Source organism: Eulemur rufifrons, chromosome 17 (assembly GCF_041146395.1).
Source record: "Eulemur rufifrons isolate Redbay chromosome 17, OSU_ERuf_1, whole genome shotgun sequence".
Taxonomy (NCBI): domain Eukaryota; kingdom Metazoa; phylum Chordata; class Mammalia; order Primates; family Lemuridae; genus Eulemur; species Eulemur rufifrons.
Genome location: NC_090999.1, coordinates 7,712,132 through 7,732,498, shown reverse-complemented (window position 1 = coordinate 7,732,498; position 20,367 = coordinate 7,712,132). Strand labels below are relative to the sequence as shown.

At 38.6% G+C, this 20,367-nt stretch overlaps 1 protein-coding gene across 8 annotated transcripts in view; it reads left to right on the top strand.

Annotated features, from left to right (window-relative positions):
- The window catches only part of CTNND2 (catenin delta 2), an 826,820-nt gene that overhangs the window by 486,113 nt on the left and 320,340 nt on the right, over positions 1 to 20,367 (top strand). For all 8 annotated transcript variants that reach the window (XM_069491984.1, XM_069491978.1, XM_069491981.1 and 5 more), the window contains one exon: positions 5,216 to 5,410. In XM_069491984.1, coding sequence (XP_069348085.1) covers positions 5,338 to 5,410 — 73 coding nt within the window. In that variant the 5' untranslated portion in view covers positions 5,216 to 5,337. The remainder of the gene's footprint in view (positions 1 to 5,215; positions 5,411 to 20,367) is intronic.

Below are 20,367 nucleotides of genomic sequence, written 5' to 3'. Positions count from 1 at the left end.
GTGATCAAGAGCCTGGGGTGCTCACTAAAATGTGAGCATTGATGCACCCCACATGGACTGACCTAAGCAGAGTCTCCTGGGGTTTGCACTGAGAAATCAGCATTTTCAGCAGGTTCCCTAGAGGATTCTTTAGGGAATACACTAATATTCGAGAATTAATCATATTCTAAGGAATGAAACTTCAAATGCAAAAAAAAAGTCCGGGTAGTTGGAGCTGAATCTGCAGTCATGCAATTCTCACAATGTTGTTATGTGTGATCTCCCATTTAATGTTTCAAATCCTTTTGACAAAAATGTGGTTGCTGTGATTTTGAAACTTTGAGTTAAAAAAAAAGTCTCTTCAGTTAGCACAATTTAGTATGAATTCGTAAAGAGTTCATATACTTACTGGCATTTCTTTTGAAAGAAAATACCAATTAAATGGACACTAATAAAACTACTTCTATAAATATTCTGAAATGAATCTCCTACAGAGAGAGCCCTTGGTACTGCTGCTGATTCCCTCCTCCCGAGAAGTATATTGTTCCTCTGGTCAGACTCATCCTCCTACCACATGCAGCTCTCTGCTAAAATGTCACATGCTCAAAAACTTTCTTGACCACCCTATACAAACAGTACAACCTCCTAACACTTTCCCTCCTCTCCTTCTACTCTACCTCATTTTTCTTCAGTTATCCTTATCTCTGTCTGCCTGAATGTGATGTCTTATCTTCAAGGCCAGGGACCTTGTCTGTCTTGAGAACCATGATGTCCTTGACTCCTAGAAGTTGCCCACGCACTCAATGTAAACCACAGATGTAAAATCTAACACATAAAAATTTAGTTACAAATCATTCTAAAAATAGTAAGTATGTCATTTTGCTGGTCAAGTGAAAACACAGCCTGTTGGATTCTGAGACCCGGTGAAAATACGGTGTGTGGTACTTCACCAGTAAGGCAGTGAGCCACACTTAACCCTTCCAGCCTCATGGTTATTTTCCTTGAAAAATGATTTTTCCAGAAAAATCATTGCCATTTAGATTATTCCAAAATTAAGTCTCCAAGTTGTTTTTGAAATTTGGATAGTTTATGTGAAGAAGTATTTGATTATTTTGTCAAATCAAAAGATCTATTTGTATGCATTGACATAATTTCTTGATTCTAAGATCAAATACATGAGAACACCTATTTTTATGTTGCTTTATCTATTGCAGAGCATGTTCACACATGATCTCTCTCATTCTGGTCTTCCAATAATCCAGCGTTGTACAAATGCATAGATTATTGTCTCTGTGTTTACGCTTGAGGAAACTGGGAATCAAAGAGCTTTGATGACTTTCCTTGGTTCATCCAGCTCTGGCTGGAGACTGATATGTGACACAATTTCACATCTTCTTATTTCACATTCTCTGGGTAAAACTGGCACAAGAAACAGCGGAAAAATTTCTACTTTAGATATGTGTATGTTTGCCTCAGACTCTTGAACATTGTACATCAACAGGCAAGAGCCACATCTGTGTGCAGGATTTGGTGGTTAGCCATGATTTCAAGCTTCCTCATAGTAGTTGTGCTTGTAAATGGTAGCCTGAGAATAAAGGTACCAGCACGGAAGCAGGGGATGCCTCTCATGCCCGTCCATCCTCTAGTGGTCCAGTCTGCCCACCTCTCTGAGCCCCTAGAATCCATTCCTCCCCGTCTGCCACAGGGCTGAACTCCTCTTTCCCCCCATACCAACCCCACCGCTGAGTGGTCAGGAGTCACCTGGGTTCTGGGCCGTCCAAGCATCCGTTCAAGTCATCCCTGGTGGCAGTGAAGAAATGTCTCGAGATCCCATGAGACATGGTACAGCAACTGCCTCAGGCCCAGCCGCAGATCAGCTTGCAGGTTCTCCCCAGTCCTCCTGGGCTTCTTGAACCTGTAGGAGTCACAGCCTGCACAGAGCACGTGTGGGGGAATCCTGACATCCTTTGTCCCTCCTGCATCACGAAATCTCTCTTAGCCTGAAGCCAGCAGCCGTGGCTCAGCTGTGAGTCTTCAAGTCCATTTTCAGAAACACATGATAGATGAACGTTCCCAGTGCCTGAGCTCTTTAGACCCCAACTTTGTCATGTGAAGGGGAGAAATAGGAAGAGCAAAACCACATTGTAAAATTGAAATATTAATGTTGGATGACATAGGAATTGTTGCAGTAATTGGTCATGACATGCTGTGTAGACAGGTATTACACTTGCAGGACATTATCTCTGCAGTGGCAGGGAAACTGTCCAGGCAGCTGGTCTGGTCCGTGGGGTCTGCCCCCTTTTCTCTTTGGCTCGTCCGTGTTGTGATCGGGCTTTGCCGTGCTGCGTGGTCTTGTCAAGGTCAGGTTCCCAGAATTGTTCTCCACCAAAATAATTGGCGAGAACACTTGGCCTTGACATTTGTGACATTTCTCCAGTATGTTTTCTTGTTACGATAACATAGTTCCGGATCCTGGCAAAGACGTAAATGCTCATGAATGGTGTTTTGAGTTCGGTGCAATGCGTAGGACTTGCTGTCAAATAGACCAGAATGATGAAAGAAAATTGCATTTTCTTTGAATCAGCAAATGTATACACCATGTAATGAAATTTTTTAGCATATTCCCAACCAGAAGAGGTTATGTGGAGAATTTTTTTCTCAAAATTGCCCCCAATACAAATAGGCCTTGTTGGTATGGATTTGATATGTTCTTTCTTGAGCCAGGGTGGTGGAACACATGAATTCCAGCAGTGGCATTTTGAACCTTTGTTTCTTTGGCCTCTCTTCTTTTCTGCAGTTCTCTCCATCTCTCTTGCCAATGGCGGCCGCCCCCACCCCATGAGCAATTGAAATTTGATCACAATGGATAAAAAGAAGTGTAAATAATGCTCCTTTTAAAATGCCTTATCTCATTCAGTGCTGTGCATAATGCTTAAATATGCAACTGTATTTTGCACAAGTTTTTTAACTGGGAAACCCTCTGACCTTATAGTTTTACCAAGAGCATGCTAATGGGAAAAAAAAGTATAGTGTACTGTTCAAATAGTTAATAATTATGATATTTTTGTTAATATCAACACATTGAAAGTCTGATAACCACAGAGGGAGACTTTACCTTAAGTTCCTTGCTCCTTGTCTAGGACCCTTGGTCATTAATTTGATTTACGGTACTAAGGAAACTTCTGTAATGCCAAGGAAATGCTTGTAACAAGAGGATTTTCACATATGCCCTAAAATCATATCACCGCTTAAAAGTTCAGCAGGTTCTTTCACTGGTCATCATTGGATGTGGTTTGAGGTGTAGAATGAAAGAATATTGATAAAGTTGAAACTCTAAATCTACTGTGATGGATAACTTTTATTCAACTAACATTTGGATAGAATGATGTATTTTTCCACTTTTAAATTCTTAGCAATATTATTAAAACCTTCAGGAGTGAAAATTGACAGCAGGAACTCAAAGCATATTGTACTTAAACATATTCCTGGAAAATATATGGCTGAGATAATATTCAGTGTGATGTTGGCATTTGACAAATCAGATGCAATGAACCTAATTATGCAAAACAATTATTTTGAATCTATCATTCATCGGAATGCGATCCAAATCAGAATTGATTTAATTACTAGCCAAAGGAAAGGTAAGGAACTTGCCTGCCCTGTTCCTTTCCTTTCCTCAAAACACTCAGTGATTTTTATCAACACTGAATTGATAGAGCTCTCAGCACTGCCCCATCATTCAGAAATGCAGTTTTCTGTTTACTTAAATTTAAAGCAGCCCGTGATAAATATTATACCAGTACAACATTTATCTGTTGGCAGTTGCAAAACTTTTGAATGGCTTTTTCCTCAAATATTCTAGATGAGAATATTCGAACCTTGGGTCATATGTTACTGACAAAGCAGCCCTGTCATGGAGCATTTGAAGACTTTGGCTTTAAAGTGACCCTTGGTGAAGGCTGGCCCCACAGGGTAGAGGTAGAGCTGTCCACAGACACAGCCGAGGTCAAGGAATTCCAACACCCACCCTGTTAAGCAGAAATGGAGAGAGAGCTCCAAATCGGGGCTGTTAAAAGACAGTTGTCAGTTAAATCCCAACATGCCATGTGGGCATTAGTTTAGGGACTCAGCTGAAGGCTCCTTCCTAAAATCAGCTCTAGTCTCCTTTGGTTCTTGTTTGTGTCTCTGCTCACCATGGAAAGATACCACCTCCCCCTGATGTCCCATGGCCATCTCCTTTGCCCCGACCTGGATAATTCCTGGACATTTCTGCTCCGGTGGTTCTAACTGTACCTCGGATGAAATATTGGCTCTCGATCAATGTCCTCTTTCCTGTCTGTCCACCCAGCCTCTCAGCCCTCATTAAAGTCTATTTCCTGGTGTGCAGAAGCATCCTGCCTGTAAAGACATCTCATAGTTCTATGGTCTGCAGCATCGCCTCCAAGCATCACCTCTTCCCAGGCTATGCAAGGTGACACAAATAAGTGACATTTACAAATACTATAAAGCCGAGTGATGTGTAACCTCAATTCATAGGTTACACCAGTTAGGAACAACCATTTTTACCTTTCTCAGAGGGATGAATAGTAAATGCAAAATGGTTAGATTTGGAGGGTCAGAGGAGAGGAAAATGTAATTTGAAAACTTTTTTTCTTTGATATCTGCTTCCCTCGGGGATTTAGGCTGCTGTAAGTCCAGACATTTTAGTTTGTCCATTGTCCAGAGAAAAAGTGCCGATGGAAACAAATTCTAGTTCAGTTCTCAGGAACAACACCAAGATAGTTTTGCCATTGTGGCTTATTCATTTGCCCATCATTTATAATAATTTTTGTTGTACAATTTAAGGGGCAGGGACTATGGGATAATAAGAGGTTTTTAGGATTGACTGTCTGCCTGATTCCCTTAGTGAAGAACCCAGCTACATTCATTAGGCTGTGAGAAAAACGAGGTTTCCCTGGTCTTGTTCTGTGTGGATTTATCTCAGGAACATTATCATCCTTAGAGTGAGATCAGGTTTGGTAGCAGAGCCAGGCAGCTGGAGGAGGCCGATAAGCTGATTAGCTTGACGTATTTCTGCCATTTCATGTTATTCATTTGGCTTTTTTTTTTTTTTTTGGCAGATTTCAGCAATTCTTTTCCCTCGACACACACACACACAAATCAAATATGTCTTTCATAAAACAAGTTCTATTTGAATGTTGGTCTGGCTTTAATGTCCCCTGTTCATTTATTTCAGCTGGGTCCCGAGCCTCATATAGCAGCCAGCATGGGCACCTGGGTCCGGAGCTGCGGGCCCTGCAGTCCCCTGAGCACCACATAGACCCCATCTATGAAGACCGCGTCTATCAGAAGCCCCCTATGAGAAGTCTCAGCCAGAGCCAGGGGGACCCTGTGCCGCCAGCACACACCGGCACCTACCGCACGAGCACAGGTGAGTGCTCGGGACCCTGCTCTGTGGCCGTCCACAGCGGGCAGGCCTGCTCGGAGCCTGAGTGATGCTCCCAAATGAAAGAGGTGTTCGTGTGTGTCCACACGCCTCACAAGCTTTCTGAGCTGCTTCCCGCAGCAGTGTCTGTGATGATGATGGTAGAAACCATACGACTCCAGTTTAGCTACCTCGGTATATCATGAAAGAAGGAGGTACACGGGGGGTTGTAAGCTCATTTTGTCAAACAGAAAAATTGAAAGAAACAATACTAATGTTTTATACATTAACTTATTTAATGAATATAAGTACTCCAAGAAAGTACAGTCCTTTATGGGACATAAAATATACGCGCCCTATGATGGTAAGTGTTTTTTTAATAACATAGTCTACCTATTTGACAAGGTTGGGTGAAAAAAACATATTTACTAAAAATTTAGCATATTTTGGAAGGAGAACTTAGACTTTATTTCATATACACTAATTTGCTGAATCATAGGAAATTGTTTGAAGGTCAGATGTTGGCAATTGCATGTAGTTCAATCAACTGTATACCTCTCCTGGATTAAATAGATATTTTAAAATGAACACAACCACAGGCCACAGGAAGAAAGACAAGTGTTTTCAAGACTATGTTGCCATTTCCAAAATAATTGGTCAAATGTCATGATTAGATTGCTAGAGAACACTTAGCTATAACATTGATATGATTAAAAACATGTCGAGAATTGCACTTACTAGAAAGCATTTATTATAAACAGAAACTGTTGCGTTGCTGGTTTGCAGATGGTACAGCTCTCTCCTTCTCTGCTGATGATGCATATTGGCTCCAGCCGAGCTGAGGCTGGCGAAGCCGGTGCTCTGCCCCCAAGACCCACACACAGATCTCTGCACGCTCAGACTGCTGGAACTTCTAGTGACCACAAAGTAGAGCATAGCAATTTTCTTAAACTGCATTATGATACAAAATTACATGTTTTGAAATCAAAGCAAGCTAAGCTTCTTTCATAGTTGATTATTGATATTTACATTTCAGTATTTCACCATGTCCTAGGAAGAAAGGCACAAAATACTCTTTATTTTAATTTTGACATCATAAATGCCATCCAGTGTTAATAATACATGCCTTGGATTAGAAGGAAAAGAATACCCATTTATTCTTCTGTCAGAATTTCTCTCACCTTCAGCCTGCTAGATCTCCTGTCTGGAGTTGGGCTACTTTAGCATTTAGCTTTTGCATATTATTAACTAAAGTAATTTTATTTCCATGCACCCCTTATAAAAGAAGAGGATAACAACCCCAGTGACATTCAATATCTAATTGGAATAAAAACTGACAACAGTTCATATCTCTGTTCCATATTCATATGCTCTTAGAATTACCCCTTGTTAACAAACTTCTGGGAACTTTATGAAAAACTAGCTGCAATAAGAAAAAAAACAACTTAATTCACCTATGTCACATTAAAGACAGGGAAGAAGTCCACACTTAAAACAAATTAAAACTTTAGTGTTTTCTCCAAGCCAGGGGTCAGCAAACAATGGCCCCTGGGCCAAATCCAGCTCTCCCCACTTGTTTTAGTAGTGCTCGTAAGCTAGAAATGATGATTGCATTTTTAAATGGTTGGGGAAAAAAATTAAAAAGATGAATAATGGTTTGTGATATGTGACAATTATATGAAATTCAAATTTTTGTGTCCATAAATAAAGATATTGGGTGGCAGCCACCGCCCTGTGCTATGTAGCATCACAGCGGCAGAGTTGAGGACCCGTGACAGAGACCATACGGTTGGCAAAACTGAGAATAGTTACTATCTGGCCCTTTACACGGAAAGCTTGCTGACCCCTGCTCTCATCCATCAGTGGAGAACCATCCTGAATAAACAAGTGTTCTTCTTTCCTTCCTTTCCTACCTCCTATGAGGTGAGGCAACAGAGTCTTCTAAGTGCTTCAAAGGGGAAACCTGTTTGCCAGGCACTTTTGCCAGTAACAACCGTGACAGAGATCTGTCGAGTTTTGTGATTTCCAGATGTCCAAGACCCCATCCCAGCCTGCACCTTTGAACTTGAGTCAGTTCATGGAAATATTCTAATTTACACTGTATCACTAAAATTTCCAGAAGTTTGGTAATACAGGTGGAGAAGGAGAAGGTACCTCTCTCCAGCTCCTCATAAAGCCACAAACTGTCTCCCTGTACCTACCGGCGCTGCCCCTGTGTCTACATGTAGTTCATTTCACGTCCTCACACTTTCGCAAGCTCCGAAACTGTCTCTATCAGAACCTGCGTGTTTGAGCAAATGCCTTTAATATGTGGGCATATCTTTTATGTGGATACTATAGGCATCAATATTATTAGATTACATCTACTATAACATACATAAAGATGGAAATTACAAAGAAAGTAAAAATTAAAAATAGTTCTCAAATAGCTATAAAGAAACATGCTAGGTTTTCTTCCCCATACTGGGAGGTCGTCTTTCACACCCCCTGTCGTAGGCACCCCCACAGTGGAGACCCCTGGCATGGACCTTTAAGAGGCCTCCAGGCGAGACGTCTAGAGCAGATCCCGTAGTTGGGAGAAGATGACAGGTTCTGATGAGGCCTGTTAGACCTACAGTGCCCAGGCCACTGGCTGCTAGCTCAGTCTGGTGGCTGAGGTGATCTGAGCGACTCAGTTTATCTTTCTGCCCTTGAGTAATAGGCTCCAGCTGACGTTCCTTCAGTTCAACCCCTAAAGCACTTTCAGGTGGTACTTAGGGAAAGTGGAGCAGGAAGGGTGCAGGCCAGCTGCTTTCCCTCAAGGAGTCAGCACCTGGGAATGAAGACAAGTGGACCTGCCTGCACATCAGGGAGTTACTGGATGGTGGCCTGGAACCCAGCATGTGAGACAGGATGAGGTTATTTAAACAATAGCAAGTGCATATGGCGTGGGGCTACTCTCAAGGACTGTTCCAAATGTTTTGAATATGTTTACTAATCACCAGAACAACCCTAGGAAGGAGGGTTACTCACTTCACAGATCAGAAAACTGAGGCACAGAGATGTTGAGTAATCTGCCCAAGGTCACACAGGTTGTGCGGAGCCAACCTTTAAACCTTCATCCTTAGGCAGTCTTGCCCTAGATCTTGGGCTTGGTTGACCCTGCGTTTGTAAACATCATCCTTTAAAAAACAAAATAAATATACATTCATTTTCATTTATGGAGCTTAATGGCTTTCAATATCCTGTCAATCCAATAATATCTTTTGAAGACACTCTGTGTGCTAGATGCATTGTCAGATTCAAAGAGGCTTGATTGAATCTCTTTGTCTTTAAGCATGTTCAATTTAGTTTCAGAGAAGGACATAAACATGAAAAATTAAATGGTAGTGGAAGGTAGTATCTTAAAGGCTAAATGGAATACTCCAGATAAAATTGAAGACATTAAAGTATTGATAAAAACACTAAACAACACATAGTGTCTTCTCTTTGCTTGATATCATATACCTCAAGATTGTGTTATACACAAAATAAAGGGTCTAGTTCCTGCTCATTCTCCTGTTCTTGTCCTCCTGAAAGGGACCTCCGTCTTGTTTCTAGGTAGGGGCTGGGGGCATGGGAAGGTGTGTTTCATCCACACCCACCCTTGATCACTCAGTGCTGCAGCCGCCCTCTCCACCAGCTCGGGCTCCCAGGAGCCCTCTTTCTCCTGCAGTTGCTCTGCTCTCTCTGCCCTGCTCTGCCCATCCCTGGGCCTCCCTTTCCCCCAGATGCCACTAAGGCTAACCTGACTAGTAGAGTGCTCTCGAGCTGAGAAATATTCAGGAAGACAGCTGCAAAGAGAGACCAGAAAACAACTTTTAGATGTGGAAGACAGGACGGTTAGAGCTCCATTAACCTCCCCACCAAGGGGATTTCTCAGTCAGCTCTTCGCTTTAAGTTCAACCATCCCTCCTCTCAACCTTCCTTCTCCATCCCTTCTTCCTTCCTGGCTGCATATGTAAGGCACCCATGCCTGTTACTTTATTGTGAAGACTAATTTCAATATCAGACACCAACTCAGAAGAGGGCCATAGGCTACCTTTGGGTGTTCACAAAGGTCCTCCAGTCTTTGCCAATCCAAAAAACTACCCAACCATAATGTTAGGTCTTCATGGGCACGTATTTAGGAACATTTATGTAATGTTTGAGATCAGGGTGCCCAAGTCCTACTCTCACCTTTCCTCCACTCCAAGCTTGTGGATGGTGAAAAATACAAACAAGTTCATTATTCACAAGGAAATTAATAGGATTTTATGAAGTGGAGCAGGCGTGCCATCACCCAAGGCTGTGTCAGAGAACATGGTCTAAAGGGGGTCATCGGTGGCCTCTCACTGCAGATGTAACTCCTGCCACTGCAAGACAAGAATCAAAGACCTTTATCCCCACCCAGACCAAGGAGAACAGTGCAGACTGAGGACTGCCCCACCTGCCTCCCTGGCCCCAGGTGTGCTCTGAGTAGGAAGGCAGAAAGAAAGTACAGCACCTGCCCGAGGACAGCAAGTGAGAGACAGAAGCCAACATGGCGGTCCCAGAGATATGGCAGCCTGGGAGAAGGTGAAAGAGTCACACTGAGACTCAGCAGTGGTCCCTGGTCAACTGGAGTCCCAGAGGATACCTGTCACCATACATGACAGCCACTGCTGTCTTGCAGGACCAGTAAATGAGGGGGGTGCAATAGAGAGGGAGGCCACCAGTGTCCCCGCCCTGGTGGGGGAGGCAGAACTGTGTGCACCACAACCAGAATGGCAGACTTGTGTTATAGGACATCAGCCCAGTGTCTGGGCATTTACTTCCTCCTTCATGATGGAAATTTACAGAGGCACAACCTTAACTAAGGTGTCTATTTAGATAAAATATACATTTCATCTGGGATGAGGCTTGTCAAAACTGAGCTTGTACAATAAGGAGTACAGAAAAATAAGGAATGTGTGGGCCTCATGAATTTGCTTATGGTAAAATCTATTAAGCAGAAACTAAATAACATGAATTTTTATTTCAAGCTCAAACATATGAATGGCTGTCAACTTAGGAGTTATTTGATCAACACAAATACTTGACTCTGACACCCTGCTAAATGCATCTTTATAAACTAGCGAAAATGGCCAACGTCTGCTGTGGTGATAGTTACATGAATTTCCTTTTGGATAAATGTTCTTCTAAGTGATTGGTGAAAACAAGCTTTCCGTGATGCATGTGTCAGCTTGTAATAAAGAAAGAATTATCACAGCTGCATTGCAAGGAGAAAAATCGCTAAATATCTTCAAGAGGTTGACAAGTACTGCAACATAAAAAGAAGAAAGAATATGGTGAAAATATTTGCACATGTGGAGAAAATATTATTTTAAAAAAAACTTAATTCCCTGAGAGAATAGCCAGTGTTTAATGAAGTTGTAGGGGGATTACATATGACCCTTAATATTCATAAAATCTTAACTACTTATATTCAATTATATAAATAATAGTCTTAGCATCAAAATACTTTCAATTAAAATCATCATTTGAGTCCACAAAAATGTGCATTATTAGCAGTTTATTATTTTAATACTTATTAAATGCTGTTACTTCAAATTATAGAAACCAGTGCTTCCAATCAGAGTAAGTCAAATAAGATCCTTCATGACCCCTTAACTTAAAGTTTTCACCTTTTTTGGTCTAGAAAGTCAGAGGGATATTATTACCCAATTGGAAATTTTAAATGAGCCCAGCAATAAATATCATCTCACAACAATAAAAGAACTTCCAGATGCTTACCTTAGTCAACTCACTTAAAATGGTGTACATAGAAAGTCCAGGGCTGGATGTGGTGGCTCACTCCTGTAATCCAGGCATTCTGGGAGGCCAAGGCGGGAGGATCACTTGAGCTCAAGAGTAAGACCAGCCTGAGAAAGAGTGAGACCCCGTCTCTACTAAAAATAGAAAAATTTAGCCGAGTGTGCTGGTGCGTATTGATAGTCCCAGCTACGTGGGAGGCTGAGGCAGGAGGATCGCTTAAGTCCAGGAGTTTGAGGCTGCAGTGAGCTATGATGATGCCACTGCACTCTATCCTGGGCAACAGAGCAAGACCTTTTCTCAAAGGAAAAACAAAAAAGAAAGCCTAATTATAGCTGAAAGAAGACAATGTTTGATAGTAGAATAGTTCATTAGTAAAATTAAAAAATAATGGTAATTGTCATACTTTTGTACAGATAAGTAATGAGGACAATGTTGATGAATATCAACTAGGGGTACTCATACTGATAAATGGTGTGATTGGCATTTATCCTGGAAATACACCCCAGTTACTGGAAGGCATGTCACCTCACACTTTGTTACATCATTAGGCACAGCAGTGTTGAGAAGACTAATAGCCACGGATTAGATTTCAACTGAACATTGAATGGGGCTTCATGTAATACCAAAAGATGGAATTTAAGAATAATGAAGACATTACCAGAAGATGCAGCACTATGGATCTATAATTACACATTAGCAGATTCTTCCCCTAATACCAGATATTCTCTGTCTGTTAATAATTCTAAAAGCTCTAGAATTTATTTTTAAATTTTTTTGTTTTTTAAATTGGCACATTGTAATGATGCATACATATATTTATGGGGGTAAAATTTGAGGTTTCAATACATACCTAAACATTTGTTCATGTGTATGTCTTCTTTTGAAAAATATCTATTGACATCTTTTGCTCATTTTTAAATCTCTTTTCTTTTTTTTTTTTTTTTTGGCTGGTAAGGCCCTTATGTAGTCCATAGTCTGGAAATTAACTCTGTCAGATTTATAGTTTGCAAATATTTTCTCCCATTCTGTAGGTTGTCCCTTTATGCTGTTTCTTTTGCCACACAAAAACTTTTTGGTTTGCTGTAATCACATTTTTCTGGTTTGGCTTTTGTTGCATGTGCCTTTAAGGTCTTATTTTAAAAATTCTTGCCCAGTGCAATATTGTGCAGCGTTTCCCCTATCTTTTTTTTTTTTTTTTTTTTGTCTAGTAGTTTCATAGTTTCAGGTTACATTTAAGTCTTTAATCCATTTTGAGTTGATTTTTGTATATGGTGAGAGGTTGGGGTCTAGTCTCATTCTTCTGCATGTGGATATCCAATTTTATCAACACCATTTATTGAAGAGACTGTCTTTCCTCCAGTGTATGTTTTTGACACCTTTGTCAAAAATCAGTTGGCTGTAGGTGCATGAATGTATTTCTGGACTCTCTATTCTGTTCCACTGGTCTGTGTGTCTGTTATTGTGTCAGTACCATGCTGTTTAGGTTACTATAGCATTGGAGTATATTTGGAAGTCAGGTAATGTGATATCTACAGCTTTGTTCTTTTTGTTAAGGATTGCTCTGGCTATTTGGGGTCTTTTGTGGCTCCTTATACATTTTAGTATTAATTTTTTTCTCCTTCTGTGAAGACTGTCCATTGGTATTATAATAGGACTTGCATTAAAGTTGTAGAGTACTTTGGGTATTATGGCCATTTTAAAAATATTAATTCTTCCAATTCATGAACATGAGATACATTTTCATTTATTTGTATCCTCTTCAATTTCTTTCATCAATGTTTCATAGTTTATAGTTTTCAGTATAGATATCTTTTATCTCCTTTGTTAAGTTTATTCCTTGGTCTCTTACTATTTATTGTTGGTATTGTAAATGGAATTGTTTTCTTGATTTTTTTTCAGATAGTTAACTATTAGTATATAGAAATGCTACTGATTATCTGTTGATTTGTTATCCTGTGACTTTACAATTTGTTTATTAGTTCTAATAGTTTTTAGTGGAGTCCCTAGGGTTCTCTATATATAAGATCACGTCATCTGCAAAAAGGAACAATTTGACGTCCTCCTTTCTGATTTTTGAATGCTTTTCATTGCTTTCTCTTGCCTAATTGTTCTTGCTAGGACTTCCAGTACTGTGTTGAAGTGTTATAAGTGGGCATCCTTGTCTTGTTCATGATCTTAGAGGAAAAGCTTTTAACTTGTCCCCATTCAGTATGATGATAGCTGTGGGTCTGTCATTTATGGCTTTTATCATGTTAAGGTATAATACCTTCTATCCCTCATTTGTTGAGAGTTTTTAACATCCAAGGATGTTAAACTTTATCAAATGCCTTTCAGCATCTATTGAAGTTATCATGTGGTTCCTGTCCTTGATTCTGTTGATAAAATGAATCACATTTATTGATTTGCATATGTTAAACCATCCTTGCATCCCTGGGATGAATCCTATTTGATAATAGTGAATGATCTTTTTGATGTGCTGTTGAATTTGGCCTGCCCGTATCTTGTTGAGAATTTTTGCATCTATGTTCATCAGGGATATTGGCCTGTAGTTCTTTTTTTCTGGTGCCCTTGTCTAGTTTTGATATATGGGCAATGCTGGACTCAAAAAATTCACTGGGAAGTAAGTATTCCTTCCTCTTCAATTTTCTGGAATAGTTTGAAGAGAATTGGTGTTAGTTCTTTAAATGTTTGTTTGAATTCAGCAGTGAATCCAGCAGGTCTGGGACTTTTCTTTGATGAAAGACTTTTTACTATTGATTCAGTTTTCTCACCCATTATTGATTTGTTCAGATCTTCTATTTCTTTATAATTTAATTTTGGTAGGTTGTATGTGCCCAGGCATTTTATCCATTTCTAATATGCTATCAAATTTGTTTGTGTGTAAGTGTTTAGAATAATCTTATTATACCTTTGTATTTCTGTGGTATCAGTTGTAATGTCTCCTTTTCCATCTCTGATTTTATTTATTTGTCTTACCCCCTTTTTTTTCGGTCTAGTTAAAGATCTGCTGATTTTGTGCATTTTATCAGAAAAACCTAACTCTTTATTTTACTGATCTTTTGAATTGCTTCTGTAGTCTCCATGCCATTTAATTCTGATCTGAGCTTTATTGTTTCCTTCCTTGAGTTTAGTGTGTCTTTGTTTTTCTAGTTCTTTGATATGTATCATTAGATTGTTTATTAAAAGTCTTTCTTCATCTTTGATATAGGTGTTTATTGATATAAACTTCCCTTTTAGAAGTGCTGTTGCTGTGTCGCACAAGTTTTAGTATAATGTGTTTCCATTCTCGTTTGTCTCTAGGAAATTTTAATTTCCTCTCTAATTTCTCCATTGACCCATTGTTTTTTTAGGAGCATGTTGTTTAATTCCCATGTATTTGTAAATTTTCCAAAGTTTTTCTTGTTGTTGATTTTTAGTTTTATATGTATATCATACTTGATATGATCTCTATCCTCTTAAATTTGTTAAGACTTGTTTTGTGGCCCAACATGTGAGCTATCTTGGAGAATATTTCCTGTGCAGCTGATAAGAATGTGTCTTCTGCAGTTGTTGAGTGACACATTCTATAAATGTCTGATGGGGGTGTTTGGTCTAGACTGTAGTTTAGGTCTGATGTTTTCTTATTGATTTCTGTCTGGGTGATCTGCCTATTGTTGGAAGTGGATGTTGAAGTTCCCTACTATTACTGTATTGCAGTCTTTCTCTCCCTTTAGGTCTCATAGTAATTTGCTTTATTCTAAAATTTACTTATATGACTATTCTAGTTCTTTGAAATGCCATAAATGTATAGAGACATGAATATATCAGGAACATAGCATAGATTACACTCAACATGGAAATGCTTATTTTTAAGAATAAAAAGGGTCATAGGACCTATGTTTCCAAATCCACCAGGTTCCAGGGTATGTCCCTAAATTTCAGGGCCTTAGCCAGTAAATTGTCTGAGGACTTAAGCTTCTTTGGAGTTCCTTTTTAGGCTTCTTATTTGAATGCGTAAAGAACATCATGCACCTTTTATGCCATAACCGCATAGTACCAAGTATTTGATGTAGTCTTTTAGTGCTTAAGGAGGTGGAGCAAATTTTTTTCCACAACTGATTCTGTTCATCAGGAAACCAGTCCTTGCACCCAGCTCTAGCTCCATGTTGTTGAGCCTCCTGTGAAGCCATGTGAATAATGCATCCCACCTGGCTCTCTAGAGACAGGCAGCCTCTCCTTCCTGCCTCTCTCTCATCCTGTGACAAGTTTGCTCAGTCCCCTCCTTCCACCCAAGGTGAAAAAAAGTGAGTCCACCATGGAAGTGTTAGCATTCTCTACCCAACTGCCCCCTTCCATGTGTATGGGAAAGTCTAACCAACAGCCTTCATCTGGGTCCTTTCTGTCTTTAGCTGAAGGAGATTTTGTGACATTCCTCTCTGAGGAAGAAGCCAAAGAAAAGGACAATACAGATTCTGAGGAATATTAAAACAGAGAAAATTATTTCTAGGTAATAGGAATTTAACCAGGTACGCTGCACATCACATTAATTTTTAGTCTTCTTTGGCATTTCTGCAAACATATTATACTTTAAAATGTATATGGTATATTAACTGGGCATAACCTCACTTCTGGTCCCCAGCAGTTTAGCCAGAGGGTAGGACACACAGGCCCTGCCTAAATTTCCATCCCCTCTCTGCCCACTGTTCTTACTGCTCATGGGTGAAGTAGTGAGGGTGGTGTTAGTAACAATAGTACCTTCCACATAGACCATCGCGAACATTAGCTAAGGTAGTATGTTTAAGCTCCTAACATGGTGGCTGGCACAACAGGAAGCTGTAAATAAATATAGCAGTTATTATCATCGTTTCTTCATATCTAGGCAACATAGCCTCCCCATTAAAATTTGAAAGTATGATTAGAATGTTAAAAAAGCATGACTGTATCATCATCCTCATCATCCATCATGACTCCCAATTCACACACTTTAAATTAGAGGGTAACCAAAATGTACAGCATTAAATATACCTATAAGTATGCATAAACACATACATATGTAGGAATAAACGTGGATTCTTTTCATTTCCATTTTATTTATCCACTTATTTACATTTTAATTTTTATACCAAATTCTACCAATCTACTTGAGTCCATTATACTGCTCATAGCTGTAACATTAATAGAAATAGTAGCTATTGCTGATGATTGAACAAGATCCTATTTTCGGTAATCACTAGTTGAATTTTTTCTGCTAATTTATATTGTGAAGACTTAATGAAGAGCTTGCATTTTTAAATTCTTTGAGAGATATAACAAGAAGAAAACTGAAAATTGTTTAAGGATAGGGTTTTACATAATTTTCCCTTTCAAATGCATCTACAATATATTCATACACATGATCTCACGTTCAGTTTGAGAACCAGCGTTGTAGGTATGTTTGGCCTGTGCTGATGTGTTCAATGCCTTTTTTTCCAATAAAGGCAGTGAAAACAACATCAACTTCAATAACAATGATTCCATTACTACTAATAATCATGCATTAAATGCCTCTCCCCACAAAGATACTATATGAAGTTAAAAGATTATGTTAAATTTGCCCTTGCATATTTTTCCACTGAGGTAGCATGGATCAGCGTGTGCCGAGTATGGATTATTGGAACACATTTATGGTGCAGTTCTACTGTTGGGAATATGTGGGATTGGGTGCTAAAGATTCCTAATCCCTAAAATAATGGAGTTGACCTCTTTTTAAGAAGGTATAGACCATGTTCTTGGACCCATTGTCACCTCTGCCATTCTTATTTTCTGAGCTTGCAGAGGGGGTGTTCTTACCTTATTATATGCTTATTTTGTATTTATCTATATAACGTGTAAATATGTTTTATGTTTTCACATTTATCTGTGTACATATATATAAAAGAAAAGATACATAATACAAAAACAAAACTAATCTTTTTTTCTTCCTCTTTGTTGAAGTCTACTTTATATCCACCCCCCCAAGTTTCTTACTATTTGCCCAGATTCTTATATTTTATTCTGTTCTCCTTTTTTCTGTTGTAAGTAAATAATGCACATAATCACCTATCATAAAGCAGAATGTTTCCTTTCCTTGAAAAGGATGGCTCTTCCCCTCTTTCAAACAAATATAACACATAGAACATGTCTTCATTTTTCCTTCATAGACTAGCCCTTTATTTGTATAGCTCTACAGAAAACAAACAGATAATTTTATCAACAGCGTAGGTGTCTGTTGAAGTATCAAGTCAGCTGCTGAAGAGGCTACTTGTTAAATCTCCCAAAGAGACCAGTGGTACAGTTCATTGAGTTCTAAGAGCTTATTGAAGAGAGAAGGGGCTGTTTGCAGAGCAGGTGAGAGGAGAGAGGAGTGTGTTTACAGAGCTGATGAAGCACCTTCCCCTTCAAATGTTTGCCGTGAGTAGCCTCAATTGGATGGAGTAATCCTACAAGGACGACGATTTGGTCAACTGAGCTCTAAAACTCAAATAAGAAAAAACTGTTCAACAGGACAGAAGTTAAGGGAAAAGTTGCATTAAAGGAAAGTCTTTTAATATTATGACCAATATTCATGGACCCATGTTAATGGAGAGCCATGATTTGCATACGTCACATTGCAGTCTGAATAGTCAGGGCAAAAAGGGAGACGTGAGCCCTGAATCCTTATGGTGCTTCACTCTGATGCCATAAATACAATCCCCTTTTCTGATACCAGTTGATTTCAGCATTGTGAATGGTAATAACAGTAATAGCTCATTGATTTAATATTCTCTGCATATTAGTTAACACCTGTCATGCATTTAAAGTAAATAATGATTTCATGAGGCTATTTTATATCTGCTTCAAAAAGTCTACAGCATTACATTGTTACATTACTGGTGATTGATTTGCGATATCTTAGATTCTCGCACATTTTCTTGTGTATGTTTATATGAACTTTTCTCTAATTTAGTGTTTTTTTCTCTCCGTTTGTACTGATATTTTACATTATTTTCATTGTCTTGATTAGTCCAATTTATTTTAACATAGCAGTGGCAATGTGAATTCCAATTTTATATTTTGAAGTTCTTATCATCTATGTTATTTGTTGTGACCTAAAAGAAGTGTAAACCCAAGGATTCAGAATTGATGATTCCGAAGGGCTGTTCATCGAGGCCAAAAGTAGGGATGTGGTTGTGATTTTTTTTTAATATGATCATCCTTAAAGTTGTTGACCCGTCTGAGATTTCGTATCCCTACCTCCTTTTTCATAATAGTGATATCACTGATTAAGACTCAAAACATTTTAAAATAAAAATAATTTAATTATATGTATTGCTAATCTTTGATTTTCCTAGAAATGAACAAAGTTACATATTTTTGACATAGTTTTTTCTCTACTTTTTTTCTGCAGATCTCAGTAAATTCAGTTTATGAGAAATAATGTAAATTAGTTAATATACCAATTTCTTATAACTTTTTCAATGTAATATTGTTTGTTACTTCCTATTATGAACCCATCTCTTCTCTGTACCTTTAGTACACATTTTCCTTAATTTTAGGCCTCTCATCATTTTTCCAAGTTTTCTCACCATACTAGGTAATTTAGTAAAATAGGCATCTTTGAAATATTAAACCTGGTGCCTTAGCCATGGTGGTTGTAAGCATAAATTCTAGAAACCAACTGCAAGGGCTTGAATTTCTTTTTTACCAGTATCAGTAGATCTCTGGCAAGTTACTCAGTCTCTCTGTGCCTCAGTTTCTTATCTGTAAAGTGAGAATGACATGTTTACTCTCTTATAGTGTTGTTGGGGGAAACATGAGTTCATACAAATAAAGAACTTAAAACACCACCCAGCACCCACAAGGAGATATAGTCTGACACCCAGTAGCAAGGACCTTTTGCTGTGATGCCATTTGTACAGACCCCTTGTCTAATATCAGTTGATTTCAACATTGCTAATGGTAGTAATAATAATAATAGCTCATTTGTTTAAAATTGCTTTTGTATTAGGTATTTCATGCTTTCCCTGCATTTAAATCAAACAATGATCCCATTTCGTTCTCTTCAATAACACTGAAACAGGAGCTTGGAGAGCTCAGTTAACTTGTCCAATGCCAAGAACTGACCAAAAGGCCAGGACAGGAACCCAGTTCTCTAACTCAGAAGCCAGGCTCTGAATGTGACCCCTATTTCCCTGAAAAAGACCAAAATAAAATACAAATAGCATTCATAAACTTTCCTCAACCTTTTTTTCCTCCTTATACTGAGATATCGCCTTCCTGTTTCTGCTTAATTAATTGAATTTTGCACCTTATTTTCACATTTTGAACCAACTCCCTTTATATTATTCACAATTTTTTGTCTGCTACTTGGCAGTGTTTTTCTTAAATTCTTCCTCTCTTGTTATATTCATTTAATTTATGGTCCCTTGAGAGTTTTTCATGTGGGTGGTCACATCGTTCCCCTTACTTACCCTATTTGTTTTTAACAAAAATGTTTCTCTAGACTTCAGTATTATTTCCTGATCTCTGCCATTTTGTCCTTCTTTCCTGTTAATCATTGTATCGAATGTATTAATAGTGAATAATTTTGTATAGAAAAAGAGTTCTTTTCTGAAAACCATTTTCAGCAAGATTAAATGTTGATATTTTTATTTCCTGAATGGAAAACAAAATTGCACCTCTGTGAAAAATGGCAGATGTACTTAGTTTTCTCCTTTTGCCCTTGATTTTCTGGCTAGCTTATCACGACTATTGTAGAAAATGAAATTGTGTTTACTCCTGTATACTTGTTCTTCCAAGAGCAAGTTTACACCCTGCCTAAATGTTAAACCCCTTGCACCATAATATAAAGCATATTGTTTATAAATTTTAACATGTCAATTTTAATTAGACATGCTAGTAATATTTTGGAGGAAATGTAAATCCTCAAGAATTTCCATAAAGACATAAAGCAGATATTTTTATTGTGCAATTAATGCCTATTAGTCTAATCTGATTGTTTTGAGACTTAACACACGAGGGCAACCCTCTTTATTTCAAAATGCTGTTCCTCTGGAAATATATACAGCCTTTGTTTATAAAGTTTTCTTAAATATGTTTCTAATTTCCATTGTGTCCCAGAACCTACTTACCTGATTTTAGTTATTATAAAATGAAGTATTGAAAGTTCATTGGAATGAGGAGCCATGAGCTCT